Source organism: Quercus robur, chromosome 5 (genome assembly GCF_932294415.1).
Source record: "Quercus robur chromosome 5, dhQueRobu3.1, whole genome shotgun sequence".
NCBI classification, from domain to species: Eukaryota; Viridiplantae; Streptophyta; class Magnoliopsida; order Fagales; family Fagaceae; genus Quercus; species Quercus robur.
The window spans coordinates 9,947,805-9,961,976 of NC_065538.1; the positions used below are offsets into that span (position 1 = coordinate 9,947,805).

The following is a 14,172-nucleotide window of genomic DNA, read 5'->3' on the forward strand; positions in this document are numbered from 1 at the left end:
TGAGGAAGCCAAAAATAGCAAATTTAATTTAAATGAATGATCAATCGATATCTAATGTATAGTTCAAGAATGATTTGGCTTGGATCCAATGTTCTAGTCTTTTAATGCATTGGACCTAACACAATATGTACATGTGTTCAAAAGTGACTACATGTTGAGTTCAATGCACTAGAGCACTGGACCCAAGTTTAGTCCATTCAATACTAGCCTATTAATTGATATGTTAAGGAAAATCTAGTGATAAAATGGTAATGACATATTTTGTAGTTAAAATCCAAGCTCCTCCGCGCTATCTATCAATCTCAAAATGGAACAAATTCTAATCTATGCTTGCGGTTTTTACTTTTTTTAGCATTTTTTAAGCCTTTAGCATATATGAAAATAATGTTTAAATTAATTATTTTTAATTATGGAATTTAAAATTATAAAATTAAAAATTCAGGTTTAACTTGTCACAAGAGAGTAGAGACCAATTTAGGCCTTTTCTCAAAACAAGAGATTCATACCACCAATTTACAAAACCCCCACCCCGCCAATTTATAAATCATGGTTTGACTTGATTCGAATAACCAAATAATAACTTGCAAAAGGGAAAGCCTTAATTAATTGCAAGGATAACCATGGAGTGGAATTTTTGTTTAATTCAGTATTAAGATTAGATGGAGGAGCATATTATGCCTTGCATTTGCGAGGATAATATGCTCCATCTAAACAAAGATTAGGACAAAGATTAAAGATGCATGTCATGATAGAGTAAGACAAAAATGAGGGTAGTGAATTTAGTGATTCCTTTTTGGAAATCGAGTGGATGATTTCAATTCTATAATATTAGAATTTAGAGGTGATATGCAATATGTTCCATCTAAACAAAGATTAGAAGTAAGATTAAAGTCTAAACTTTGGCGAGGTTTACAGGACATGATATGCTCTATCTAATTTCTGTTTTAATTTCAAAAAAGACGTACAGTCTAAACTCTAAACCCACACTAGGGGATGGTGGTTTCTTTTTATTTTTTATTTTTTAAAAATTAAGTTGATGGTTTCAATTCTATGATATTGGATGATATGCATAGCTTATCTAAACAAATAGTAGAACAAAGATTAAAGAGTCCATTTGGTTGGAGTGAAAACAAGAGGGGTGGAGAATGGGAGAGAAAATTGTTTTAATTAATTACAAGTTAAAATTTCATTAGTTTGAGCTTTAAGACAAGGATATAAAAAAAAATAAAAAAATACATGTGATAATTCTACCATAAAATAATGATTTTTAGATAATTTTATATCTCATAAAATTAGATGATTAATTAAAATCTAAAATGCCTAATTATTCTTTAAGTTGCCCTATGAACACAATAAATTGTCATAATATTTTCATAATAGTTAGGTGTTGGTCCCGGTAGATCAAAAAAAAAATAAATAAATAAATTATATCAAAACTCACTACAATTAAAAACAAGAGTGTTATGACATTTTGATATGTCCCTAGACATTTCCTTTCATTTTAATACATTTGAGTTCTTTTACCGACACAACAAAAAATTTTACAACATTTTTTTCAAGGTGTAAAGATAAAATAAAATTATACTATGAAAATGCCATTTATTTTTGGTAGAAAAAATGTGAAATTTTGTTGTACTTTTCTAAACCTCTTTATTTTATTTTTTAAGAAACTCCTAAACTTTCTCCATACCCTCCTATCGCTTCCTTTATCCAAACAATTGTAAACTCAACTTAGTTTGCCAGCTTTGTCACAACCGTCAACCGTTGGAAGTTGGAACTCACAGACCAAAAGTAAAAGTTGTGGTCATGAGCTGCTTGGTCAAAACCAATTACAGTCACCAACTATCTTCAACAGCCATGGCCATGTGCTCAAGCTTTTGCCCTCTGATTCCAAACCAGTTAAGAGCAAGACCCATTTGCCCTTTCCCCACAAAACCGCTATTTACTCTATCTGTCAAAGCTTTCTCTTCTGAGACATCCAATGCTTCATCTAAAGGTACTTTCTTTATCTATCTTTATGCTTCTTTGATGGGTATTCTCATTTTTCGCTTAAATTTTTGTCTCTCCCTGGTGCTAATAGAACAATATGTTTGGATTTCGGATAAAATAGAATGGTGAAAGAGAATACATGTGGCCAATACTGATTAATTTGATGAGGAGACATAGCTGGTTATTGTTGTTGTTTTGAGTTGTAACAACCAAAATGCCTAAATGTTGCTATGATTGTGATATGGAGAAGCTGTTTTTACTTTAGTGGTTAAAAATGAATGACATGAATAAGGTGGTTGGAGAGGAAGCGAGATAAGAATTTCAGTGTCTAATTTGGTTCTGTTTTGTCTTTAATGAAGTCTAGAAAAATCTTTGCAAGTAACTAAATTAAGGAGACGGTTGAATTATCTATGCACAAAATACTATGAAGAAATGAACGATTACAATTGAGTACAGTTGTAATGCATTATGCTCAGCAATAGTGGATGTGGTGTGATGATCTTTTAGATAGTTGTAGGCATAGTGGTGAGGCAATGGTAAATACAAGTTGGCGAGGTGGCAGTTACATTGCTGCTGTTGATGGAATTTATGGAAAATCTTTCCCCTTTTTTGTTCATTTTATTTGAAAAAAGAAAGCTTATCAAATGCTATGTTCTTTGTCATTCATGCTTTCTTTGTAGCATGGTACTTTGATCTAGACCCCCTTTTAGTTTAATTAGATGTCGTCTTATGTGTTCATGGTTTGTAATGGCCACTACATCTAGTGCTATCTCACTTATCCAATTACGATCGTGAATTTGCAGCCGATGGATTGTCAGCCCGGATTGGCTTTCTAGGTCTTGGAATAATGGGTTCTCCAATGGCACAAAACCTTATAAAGGCTGGGTATGATTAAAAATTTTCCTAATAAGTAGAGAGAAGCAGCACATGAGACCATTTTTATTTTATTTTATTTCTTATGATTGAATTCATTGAAATATCTATTATGTTAAAAACATAGGGATAAAACCTTGTTGAATTGAATTATATCCTATTAATTTTCTAGGAAAATTATTGTGACTATAATATTCATAGGGTGAAATGGTTATCCATTAATATGAGATATATTGATCTCAATATTTATTCTCTGGATTTTAATCCACTTATTGGCATGTTACAGGTGTGATGTGACTGTTTGGAATAGGACCAAGATCAAATGTGATCCCCTTATCAGCTTAGGTGCAAAGTAAGTAGGTGCTAGGCTTCCAAATTAATTTTTCCTTGCACTTCCACATTATTTTGCAATACCCTCAACATTGATGATCCAAATGTTGACATATTTTGGATTATATTCTTTAGGCTTTCAGCATTCACCACGACACACTACTGGTCTGCCTAAGGACTGGGTTATACCCATTACGTGAATTGTTGGCAGGTCCAATGGCTCAGTCCTCGAAAGTCTGTATTCACCAATGGGAATATTGGCTTTCACCTAATGGGGCTGGAAAATTGTTGTTTATCCATGAACCTGGGGCTTTGTGTACTTTCATAATTACTTTTATATGCTAAAGTCAAAGAAACAGACAAATCCACAATGGGTAGAAAGTTCATCCGTCTTATAGTTTGTACACGTGTAAATCTTGGCATGCTCAATATTTGAACACTATATATGAAAAGGAGGTTTTCAGGGTGCATCATATGTATTCTATAGTAGTAAATTTGGTTCATGAACATGCTTGTCTGGCTTGTCACTTTATCTACTGGGAACTAGTTTCTCATTGAATTTTTGCTGGTGCTTTCATCTGCAGCTTCATTAAGCCCATATTGAGAGGCTCCAATATGGGAAATATTTGTTATCATGGTAGTTGTTCTTCTATGCAGATATAAATCCTCCCCTCAGGAAGTAGCTGCTTCTTGTGATGTCACATTTGCCATGCTAGCTAATCCTGAAAGTGCAGTGCGTATGTTTCATTTAGATTTTACCTTGTTTGCACAGCTATCCTAGTATAGCAACTTATTGCTTCTGTTTTTCAGTTGGAGGTTGCTTGTGGGGAGCACGGGGCTGCAAGTGGAATGAGCTTAGGCAAAGGGTACTACTACTACTACTACCTCTTTGTGTTCCCTACTACTACTACTACCACTTTGTGTTCCCTCATGGTAATATGTTTTCAAACCATGATATATCAGTCATTGCTTTTTTAAAACCGTACTAGAAGGCATAGGTAAACTAGAATGCTGTCAAATGCTCTTGTGTTTGACTTCTATTGGCATCCATGTTATTTAGTTTACATTTAAGAATCTATGTTATACACACAAGTTTCTACGCCATTGACCTTTGGTTTTCCCTAACTGTATGCTTGTTCTTCCCAAGCTGATCAACAGCATGTATGATACCATTCATTGGCATTGACAGGTATGTGGATGTTTCAACAGTTGATGGTGCCACTTCTAAATTGATTGGTGGACGCATTAATGCTACTGGGGCATCATTTTTGGAGGCAAGTTCTTTTCTGGTTTCATTTTAAATATGAAGTATAAACACTGTGTCCTTGCTGCATGCTCTTCAAGGACATGGCGATAGTGTTTAATGAAATTTTATTGAGCTTTGGTACATTTTCTACAGGCTCCAGTTTCAGGATCCAAAAAGCCTGCAGAAGATGGGCAACTGATATTTCTTACAGCAGGTAGGTCAGTATTTATTTATTTATTGAATTCACTGTTGGATACCAGACTTAAGGCTGTTACCCTATCTAATACATATGTCACACCTAATTACCAAATTCCAAAATTATGGAACTTTTATTTTATTATTGATGTATCTGCAAATTGAATTTTTTATATGATCATATAATATGTCTGCTTCAAATTTCTATACCATCCTTGTTTTATCCATTGTTTAGAATATAACCTTTTGTACACTTTCAAAATCTATGTCATGTGACATATTGTAGGAGGCCTAACAGAAATAAACCATTAGATGCTTTTGTTTTCAGGTGACAAATCTCTGTATGAATTGGTTGCTCCACTTTTAGACATCATGGGGAAGGTATTATCCCTTTTTTGATATATGCTGTTAACCTAGTATTCTTATTACCATTTTTTATTCTGTCTGAGAATTTATGCATTTTCCAGTCAAGGTTTTACCTTGGGGATGTTGGGAATGGAGCAGCAATGAAACTAGTTGTGAACATGATCATGGGAAGGTTCTGCAGAATTTTAATTCCACTTAAAATTCCTTTTATCATGTGCTTGTTTTGTTTATGATAGTGAAATGTTTCTTATTACATGTTTGAACAATGTAGTATGATGGCATCGTTTTCTGAAGGATTGCTTCTCAGTGAGAAAGTAGGACTGGATCCAAGTGTACTAGTAGAGGTACAATTCAAACCATCTCATACCTTGCTGAATTATTCACTACATGCCACCTTCAATAAAACTCCACATAAATTGATTGGATTTCGGCTTTTTTTATTTCATTGCAATTGTAATAATTTAAGCATATGTAGATTTAGGTTGCAGAATAGTTGAACACATGCTGTCAGGTAGTTCTTGCTAGTTGAGTGTGGTTTGAAGGATAACACGTTGGATCATGATACGATCTCACATACAGGACTTTTCTATTGTGTTTCAGTCATTTGTTTAACCCATTTCAGTGTCTCCATCTACCACTTTAGGCACTGAAGTAAATTCTCCTAGTCAAAACATTGACCTGATATGCATGGTGGAAATTTTTAAGAAGTCCAATCATTTTGATGCTTTTTGTCAGAAAAGTAAATAAACAAATAAATGTAATTGAGTTTCCCTTTATGTCTTGCTATACGGTCCAAAAGAAGATAAATCTACATGATTTCAATGATGGAAAGCCTGATGTCTTGTTGAAAAATAATTAAATTTGGTTGCACAATGTTTTATTTATCATACCAAGAATCTACCCATATCAATAGTCCAAGAGTCTCTCCTATTTGCTGGCCAATTTTTCCTTCTGGGTGTGGACAAAGGGTGCCAGGGTTTTGTAGACAAACAAGTTAGGACTTTTTTCATTATTTAATCAGGGATTAATTGAAGTTAATATCTCAATGAGTCTCGGCATTGGATGAGAGTCTATAATTGAAAACCAAAAACTTTTTCCAAATTCCAATTCTCTTCGACAGTGATGTATTCTTTTCTTTTCTTACATGAACTGCTTGTCCAAATAAAAAAATGGAACTTGTTTCCTTTCCAAAAGAAAGTAGTCATGAAGCTTCTTTAATATCTTTTCATCTCCATGGTATTGCAGGTTGTCTCACAGGGTGCCATTAGCTCACCAATGTACTCAACCAAAGGTCCATCAATGATCCAATCCACGTATCCGACTGCATTTCCTTTAAAGCATCAACAAAAGGTTTGTGATTTTGCCACTGTCAGTATCACATTGACACCTTCCCTGATCTAATCACGATGTTAAAATGGTGGCAGGACCTGAGGCTTGCTCTGGGACTAGCAGAATCTGTTTCCCAGCCTACTCCAATTGCAGCAGCTGCAAATGAACTATATAAGGTTGCAAAATCTCATGGCCTTAGTGACCAAGACTTCTCAGCAGTTATTGAAGCATTGAAAGCTAAATTGCAAAACCCACCAAACTAGAAGAATTCATCTTGTAGGAGAATAAATATGAGTATGGCCTCTGATATTGTAATTGGGTTGGGCTCTCTAATTACCATCAGTTTGAGGTTTTTGTCCATTTTGTTTTATAGCAGATTATTAAACAGACTCATTTTACAATAGAACCCACCTCCTATTAGATCCTAAAAATCAGACTGAGTTTTAAAGTTTTCTTTACTTTCAGTCACTGGCTCTAAATAACAATGCAATTCAATTCCTTGCACGAAATATGTTCCTCACCAAATTAATAATTATGCATATGGAATACAATTCCAGCTCACAAAATCAAACCCACTTCCTAAGTTTGGTCAATTAATTGGGGAAATGAATCCTATTTCACAGCCACTTGAAAAGTACCAAGAATTCTCTGCTTGTTTGTACACGTTTTCTCTTTGTTTTTAAAGCTTTAAGTTACATACACGTTTCCTCTTTAATACTTGGTCATACATGATTGTATTGGATCCTTTTCTAGAGAGTAGTTAAATAATCTCTTTCTAGTGGCTGTAGAACAATTAAAGAGATTCTATAAAAGAAACAAGGGTAATGCTTCGAGTGGTAACATGCTAATATGCTATGGGACCATGTACCCACTTACATAGGGTCAAATCACTATGTTAGAAATATTTGAACAACAGACTCTTCAATCTCATAAATATTAATATCAAATCCCATCAATTAAATCGTACTCTTGAAAAATACAATATATTAGAAATTAGATTTTACATAAATTAAATTCTATTTAATACTCTACTGTCTGCACGTAAATATCAATAAAAGCCTACAGTTCTATGATTCTATCTAAAATTTATAGTTTGGATTCAATGAATCAAGTTTATTTTTCTTCTAAATTTGCATTACAACTCTTTCTTAATTTGTAATTTTTATATATAATTGATGTCTTCACTTCCCAAATAACTGTATTTATGATCTTTGGCTTGGTATCTATATATGAGAACATGAAGAAGTTAACTGAAGTAAGAGATGGGAAAGAATTGTTTGGAGTTGTCATAATAAAACAAATTAACAGCCCACCTTTACCTTAGGCAAAAGTCCAATCCAAGTGTAGGCTAAGAGCGGTGACACTAACTCAACCCCCATTGGCACCTCGACCACCACCACCAGCGTATATACCTTGACCACCACCACCACGTCCTTGAGGAAACCCAGGCCACACACCACTCCCCTAGTAATCAAATGCCAATGTCAAAATAGTATATGCATTTGATATTTTGGTTCACTTGGAAGATTACTACCACACCTCTAGGGAATGTGAGGTATTACCGATATGTGAATGTAAAGATTATAAGGACACATCTGGTACATTGAATCCTGATTATGATAGGAATGATAATTTTTATTAGTGAGAATATAAAATGTTGTAATGGAATAATTATTCATATTCATAAGTGTGATTGTAAAATATGAAAAAAACCAAAGATTTATATTTATAAAAATATCACTTGTTACAACTTACAATAGAAGGACAAGGAAAATAAGAATGAGGAATTAAATTCTTAATTCTTCTCATAAATGAGGTTAAATAATATCAATAAATTATAAAACTCTTGACATTTAGTAAGTGTTTGACAACTAATTAAAAACGGTTAACTATTAATTTTTTTGTCTCGTATTATGCAAATAAGTTATCAAAATTAAACAATTTTCAAGCAGACACATTATACCATTAAACTTGTTATAAGGATCCATATTATTACTTCATGCATCCATTTTATCTCATTTTAAAATTTATTTATTTAACCCAATATTGGCATGAAAGAAATTTTCAAATTTTTACTATTTAATTTCAAAACAACAGGAATAAACTATAAATATACCAAAATGTTTTTGCTAATTATAAAATGATAGCAAAATCTCGAATTTTTGAATTTTTTTTTTTTCCAAAAAAAATTTGTATAAACACAGTTAACTAGTTAAGTGAGGCCCAAGTGCCCAACTCAACCCCAACCGGCACCGTCACGAAATGACCACTTAATTGGCCCGTGCATTCCACGCTCTCCTAAAGCACGTGAACCACACACCCCCACCTGATCATCATCAAAATCAAATACTAAAATAAAAATCCAAAAAATCGCCGAACCTTTAAAAACGTAAGGGAAACAAACTCTCTGTCTCTCTCTCTATTTCATTTTCCCTCCTTTTCTCTCACTTTCTTTCTCTAGGGTTCATCTTATTTTCTCGCCTCCCAAACAGAGAAATCAATACGAAAACGAAATGAGTAACGACAAGGACAACTTCGACTTGGCCGATCTCGGCTCCTCTCTCCCCGCCGCCGCTGCCGGTATCTCCAAACCCCTCTCCTTCAAGCAAGAATTTTGAATTCTTTCGTGATTTTTGTTTTTTTTCCTTAAATTTTTATGTTGTATTAGCTTGAGTACTCGTTGTTGTATCATTGAGTTTTTGTTTTCTGTGTTGTAGTTTGAATTTTGATGTTAGTTTTAGAATCACGTGATATAAGCAAACACACACATATTTGTATTTATATGTTAGAAATTTTGATATTATTAGCATTTTTTATGCTTTTGGAAATGAATGAGTTATATAAACTGAGTGTGTTTGTTGTTTTTTTGTTGCTGTAGCTCTTAGTGCAGAGGAACGTGCCGGTCTTGTTAATGCGTTAAAGGCAAGTTTTTTCTCTGTGCTAGTTAGTAATCAGTTCATTAAGGGCAATAATGTTTTATGTGAATTGGGTAATGAGAATAATGTGAAAAATATGCTTTGGTGGCTGGTAAAAGCTCAGTTTGGGGATATGTTTTTGAAATGGATTGATTTTAGCTGAGATAAAAAAAAAAAAAAAGAGGGTTTGTGCATTTTCAAAGAGGTGAGCTAAAATGACTGGGAAATAATGTGTTCATTTTCAAGATTAAATATAGTTGTAGGAGATGAAAATGGTATTTAATTTGATTGCCAAATGAATGTTTTGATTTGCGGGTCTTATTTTGCTGATGATGCATTGTTGGATATGTTCTGATTTTGTGCAGGATAAGCTTCAGACTTTGGCAGCTGGGCACTCAGATATCCTAGAAACTCTGTCACCCAAAGTCAGGAAGCGCGTTGAGGTTCTGAGAGAGATTCAGGTTAGCTTGCCTCTAAATGCTATCAGTTATGAGTGTCGTTTTGCTTTGGTTTACCTTTCTTGAATCCCTCTTTTATTAGTCTCTATATATATCAACTTGATGACAGGGTTCGAAGTGATAGCCCAGTGGTGCCAGCACCCTTGTGATGCTCAGTGTTTTGGGAAACACCCCCCCATCCCCCCCCCCCCCCCCCAAAACAAATTTTCCTATATCCAAAAAAAAAAAAAAAATCTCTTTGATGATATCTTGGACAACCATTAGAAAGTCAAGCACATGCTGAATTATATCACTTGCATGATTGTTAATCACTTGAGTGTAATGCTGGGTTGGCTAACGTCATGCAATGCTTGAGAAATGGTTATGATTATTATTATTATTATTTTTAAATACTTTTTGTAGGAAGATTGAATATCATTGAACCCAAAAAAAAGGGGCCCCTATGTTCTGGGTTAAGGGAAGCATAAATTGAGGGTACTAAAATAAATTTGACAAGAAAGGTATCGGTTTAATGGGATTCTCATGTGTAGCACCTGTTACAAGGCACTTGATTTAGTTCTTCTGAAAATTTGCATGCCTTTGAACTTAGTGGGTCTTTGTGAGATGTTTGTTGGTAGTGGCATATGATTTTTTGATTTTTAAATATTGGGCTGAAGATAACCTTAGACATTTTAAATTTGCAGAACCAGCATAATGAGCTGGAGGCAAAATTTTTTGAGGAGAGAGCGGCATTGGAAGCTAAGTACCAGAAGCTTTATGAACCACTTTACACAAAGGTATTCATGATATTGACAGGCAGTAAGTTTTGCATCATATTTATTGATATCACAACATTTTTATCATTAGCATGTTTTCCAGGTTAGAGACGTTTAGCCTTGGGTCAACTTATTTGGATTGCAACTCCAGTGCTGTTCATCTACAGGGTTCGTTTATGTATCTTTTCAGTTAATTTGTTGATTGGGTCCTTGCAGAGACACGAGATTGTGAATGGTGTAGTTGAAGTAGAAGGAGTTACAAGTGAAGCTGGTGTGGACCAAGAAGAGGACAAAGCCACAGAAGGTACCCGACTTCTGGATTACAGTTAAAGTTTTCATTTGATTGAGAACTATTATTCCTTGAACTTGATTTATGATTTTCTCTGGGAATGCAGAAAAAGGAGTGCCTGACTTCTGGGTTACAGCAATGAAGACTAATGAAATACTAGCCGGGGAGGTGACAATCTTTTATATACTATGATCTATTTTGGATATTCCCCATAGTTTTGGGACTAAGGTTCTTTGTTATATATTGTATTGATTGTGGAACTATGATGTGCTGTTCCCTTGGATTAGATCACGGAGCGTGATGAAGAGGCTCTTAAGTTCCTCAAAGATATCAAATGGTGTAGAATTGATGACCCAAAGGGTTTTAAGCTGGAATTCTTCTTTGATACTAATCCGTTTTTCAAGAATTCTGTCCTTACAAAAACATATCACATGATTGATGAAGATGATCCTATATTGGAGAAAGCAATTGGGTAATTTCATCTCTATTGTTCTACTGAAATGTTTTGTCTCCTCTTTCTTTGAGTCTCTTCTTATGTTGGGGTATTCCATAGGACGGAGATTGAATGGTATCCTGGGAAAAGCTTGACGCATAAGATCTTGAAGAAGAAACCAAAAAAGGGATCCAAGAATGCCAAACCCATCACAAAAACTGAGAATTGTCCAAGCTTCTTTAGCTTTTTTAGCCCTCCACAGGTCCCTGAGGATGATGATGATATTGATGAAGATATTGTAAGTGCAGTTTCTTATATAACAAGATGACAATGCAGTTGGAAGTGTAATATAATTTATTGCCTTTGTGATCTATTGACAGGCTGAAGAACTTCAAAGTCAAATGGAACAAGACTACGACATTGGGTAAGTCATGAGGGTTTGTAATTTGGGGAGCTCAGGTTTTTTCTATTATAAGAGATAATGTGTTTTAGCTTATCCATTGATGAGCATCCTTAATGTCTTGTGAATATATATATATATATATATATAATCATTTTGTGGTGTTTGTTCTACATTGGATTAAACCTGCTTGATGCTTAGGGTTTGCTGGGCATTTAATAAGAGTTGGTTTACCCAGTACGTATTGTTTTTAAGTGTAGTCATTACAAATGAAACGTGCTGTACAGGTGTGTTGGAACACAAATGTTTCCTGAATAAATAAATTATGGTGACATAGCATGAAGGTTGATGCCTTACATGCCATATAAAACAAAATGAAGTTTGAAGACTTATTTGAGCTGTGATCTATTCTGCCAATGTCTGAATTCTCTAAAGGTTATTTAGCATGGGAAGGGGTATTGACTTGTGTCTAGTTGTCTGAATTTATTATTGTTTTCTGAAATGACCTTTCACTGGTATTGCTGTGTAGATCAACAATTCGGGACAAAATCATACCTCATGCAGTGTCTTGGTTCACTGGGGAGGCTGTACAGGAGGATGAATTTGACGATATAGGAGATGATGAGGACGATGAGGATGGTGATAATGAAGATGAAGATGATGAAGATGAGGATGACGATGAAGATGAGGAGGATGATGACGATGAGGAAGAGGAAGAGGAAGAGAAAGGCAAGGGCAGGAAGAAGGTATAGATATCATCAAGATTTTCACTTGCATCCTATGCCACATTTCTTAATTTGAACACTATAGAATTATAAGTTTGTAGTTCTAATGTTTTTTTTTTTTTTCATTGATTCTTGCAGTCATCTGCTGGACCCAAGGTGAGATGATTCTAACATTTGTATTTTCTGGTAATTTAACATATGAGTTAATTCTTTTGGATTAGTGACCGAATGACTTCTGGATTGCTTTTTATAAACTGCAGAAAAGTGGAAGGGCAAAAACTGGGGAAGGTCAGCCAGGTGAGCGCCCTCCTGAATGCAAACAACAGTAGTGTTATTTTCTTTTCTTGTTATTCTTTTTGTACTTCTCCTTTAAGAGGCTTCTGTTGGGTCTCTTGGTGGTTTATTACTCAAAATAGTATATGTAAAATGCACTATACAGTCTATACTCTCAATTGATGTCGTTTGTCAATGATTACGGACTATTTGTACAATTTTCATTTGTTAGGTTTACAACATTAACAATTACCTAGTATAGCAAAGTTACCCAATACTCATTTGGTTTGATTCCTTTGCTAAGTAGTTAATTCACTTTACATGACCTGGGTGCAATGAGTTGGATTTTGATAAGGCATTACTCTTACATATTAGCTTAAACAATTTAATGTGTACGGAGACTCGGGTTGACGGCGTTGGATCTAGAATTCACACAAGTGCGTCTTTGTTGGCACATAGGCGATGTTTTACTGTTTTTCACTCCTTTAACTGGTCCTTGCCAAAGACCGAATAATAAAAACTTTGTTTTTAGGCCGGTTATAATTGTTGGGCTTCATGGCTCGTTACAAAACAAAGCAATCATTTTTCCATGCTAACCTGCCCGTCATACTAGTGGGTTAACCCAATAAGCTTCACATTCGACTTAGTTCAACCCTCTTTGGGTCCAAACCCAGCAAATCCTAAACCTGAACTGACTTGACCCTATCCAACCAATTAGTGCTATAATGTGTAAGGAACTAGACATGGCAAAACGGGTGGGTCGAGTTGGGTCAAACGGGTTACGCGTCACGGGTCAAAAACGGGTCATTTTAAGCGGGTTGAAAATGGGTTCGGATCAATTGGGTTGCGGGTTGGGTCGGGTTGACCTGTATTTTTCACATGATTTTTTTTTAAAATAAAGAAAACATGTATTTGCCATTTGGAAAGTTATGTAACAAATTACTTAATGTAAAATGCATTATTTTGAATTCACAACTTATATAAAGAATGAACTTAGTTAATTTATTAATACTTATTCAATAATTTTAAAATTTCACAAATCCTAACATTGCTATCTAAAACAAAATAACACAAAAATAAGTAAAACAAATACATAAGTTTTATTTCTACACAATATCAACATCCCAAAACATAAAACAAAATTACAAATGATTTATTGGATAACTCATTTGATAAAGAATAAAAATATATAAGAAATTTACAATCTTGAAAATTAATTATATAATTTATTATCAATTGTGGTTGACACTCTATTTCAATTTGAGATATACATTAAAATTTGATTGCTTACTTATTTATACATGGTTTTTTTTTTATGAATATAATATCATTGTTAAGCAACACATACTCTAGGAAATATTATAAGTTATTTTGAAAAACCGTTTATTTTGAACATAAATTGTTAAAAAATAGGTCTAAGCATTCATAATTTATACTAATTTGATATTTTGGCTTCACTATTTTCACACTTGTGAATGTTTCTCACATATGTCTACAATTTTAAATCTATATTTTTAACTCTACAGATTATCTTGGCATGTATTTTGCTATTTGATATCTAAAAATCTTTACTCATTACAGAATGCTCAACCACAT

General features: G+C 34.1%; 2 protein-coding genes across 2 annotated transcripts; both read left to right on the forward strand.

Annotated features, from left to right (window-relative positions):
* The first annotated feature begins 1,688 nt into the window (after positions 1-1,688).
* Positions 1,689-6,792, forward strand: LOC126725093 (glyoxylate/succinic semialdehyde reductase 2, chloroplastic). Its single transcript, XM_050429606.1, has 12 exons — positions 1,689-1,996; positions 2,793-2,874; positions 3,149-3,214; positions 3,850-3,925; positions 4,003-4,058; positions 4,382-4,466; positions 4,592-4,652; positions 4,962-5,014; positions 5,101-5,171; positions 5,271-5,343; positions 6,245-6,349; positions 6,424-6,792. Exons 1-12 carry the CDS (start codon positions 1,807-1,809, stop codon positions 6,589-6,591), a joined length of 1,086 nt encoding a protein of 361 aa, XP_050285563.1. The 5' UTR covers positions 1,689-1,806; the 3' UTR covers positions 6,592-6,792.
* Positions 6,793-8,707: 1,915 nt separating this feature from the next.
* On the forward strand, positions 8,708-12,794 carry LOC126725094 (nucleosome assembly protein 1;4-like). The gene is made up of 12 exons (XM_050429607.1): positions 8,708-8,908; positions 9,207-9,250; positions 9,609-9,704; positions 10,385-10,477; positions 10,673-10,760; positions 10,852-10,913; positions 11,033-11,217; positions 11,299-11,476; positions 11,559-11,602; positions 12,108-12,324; positions 12,442-12,459; positions 12,564-12,794. Exons 1-12 carry the CDS (start codon positions 8,842-8,844, stop codon positions 12,630-12,632), a joined length of 1,161 nt encoding a protein of 386 aa, XP_050285564.1. The 5' UTR covers positions 8,708-8,841; the 3' UTR covers positions 12,633-12,794.
* Positions 12,795-14,172: the final 1,378 nt, after the last annotated feature.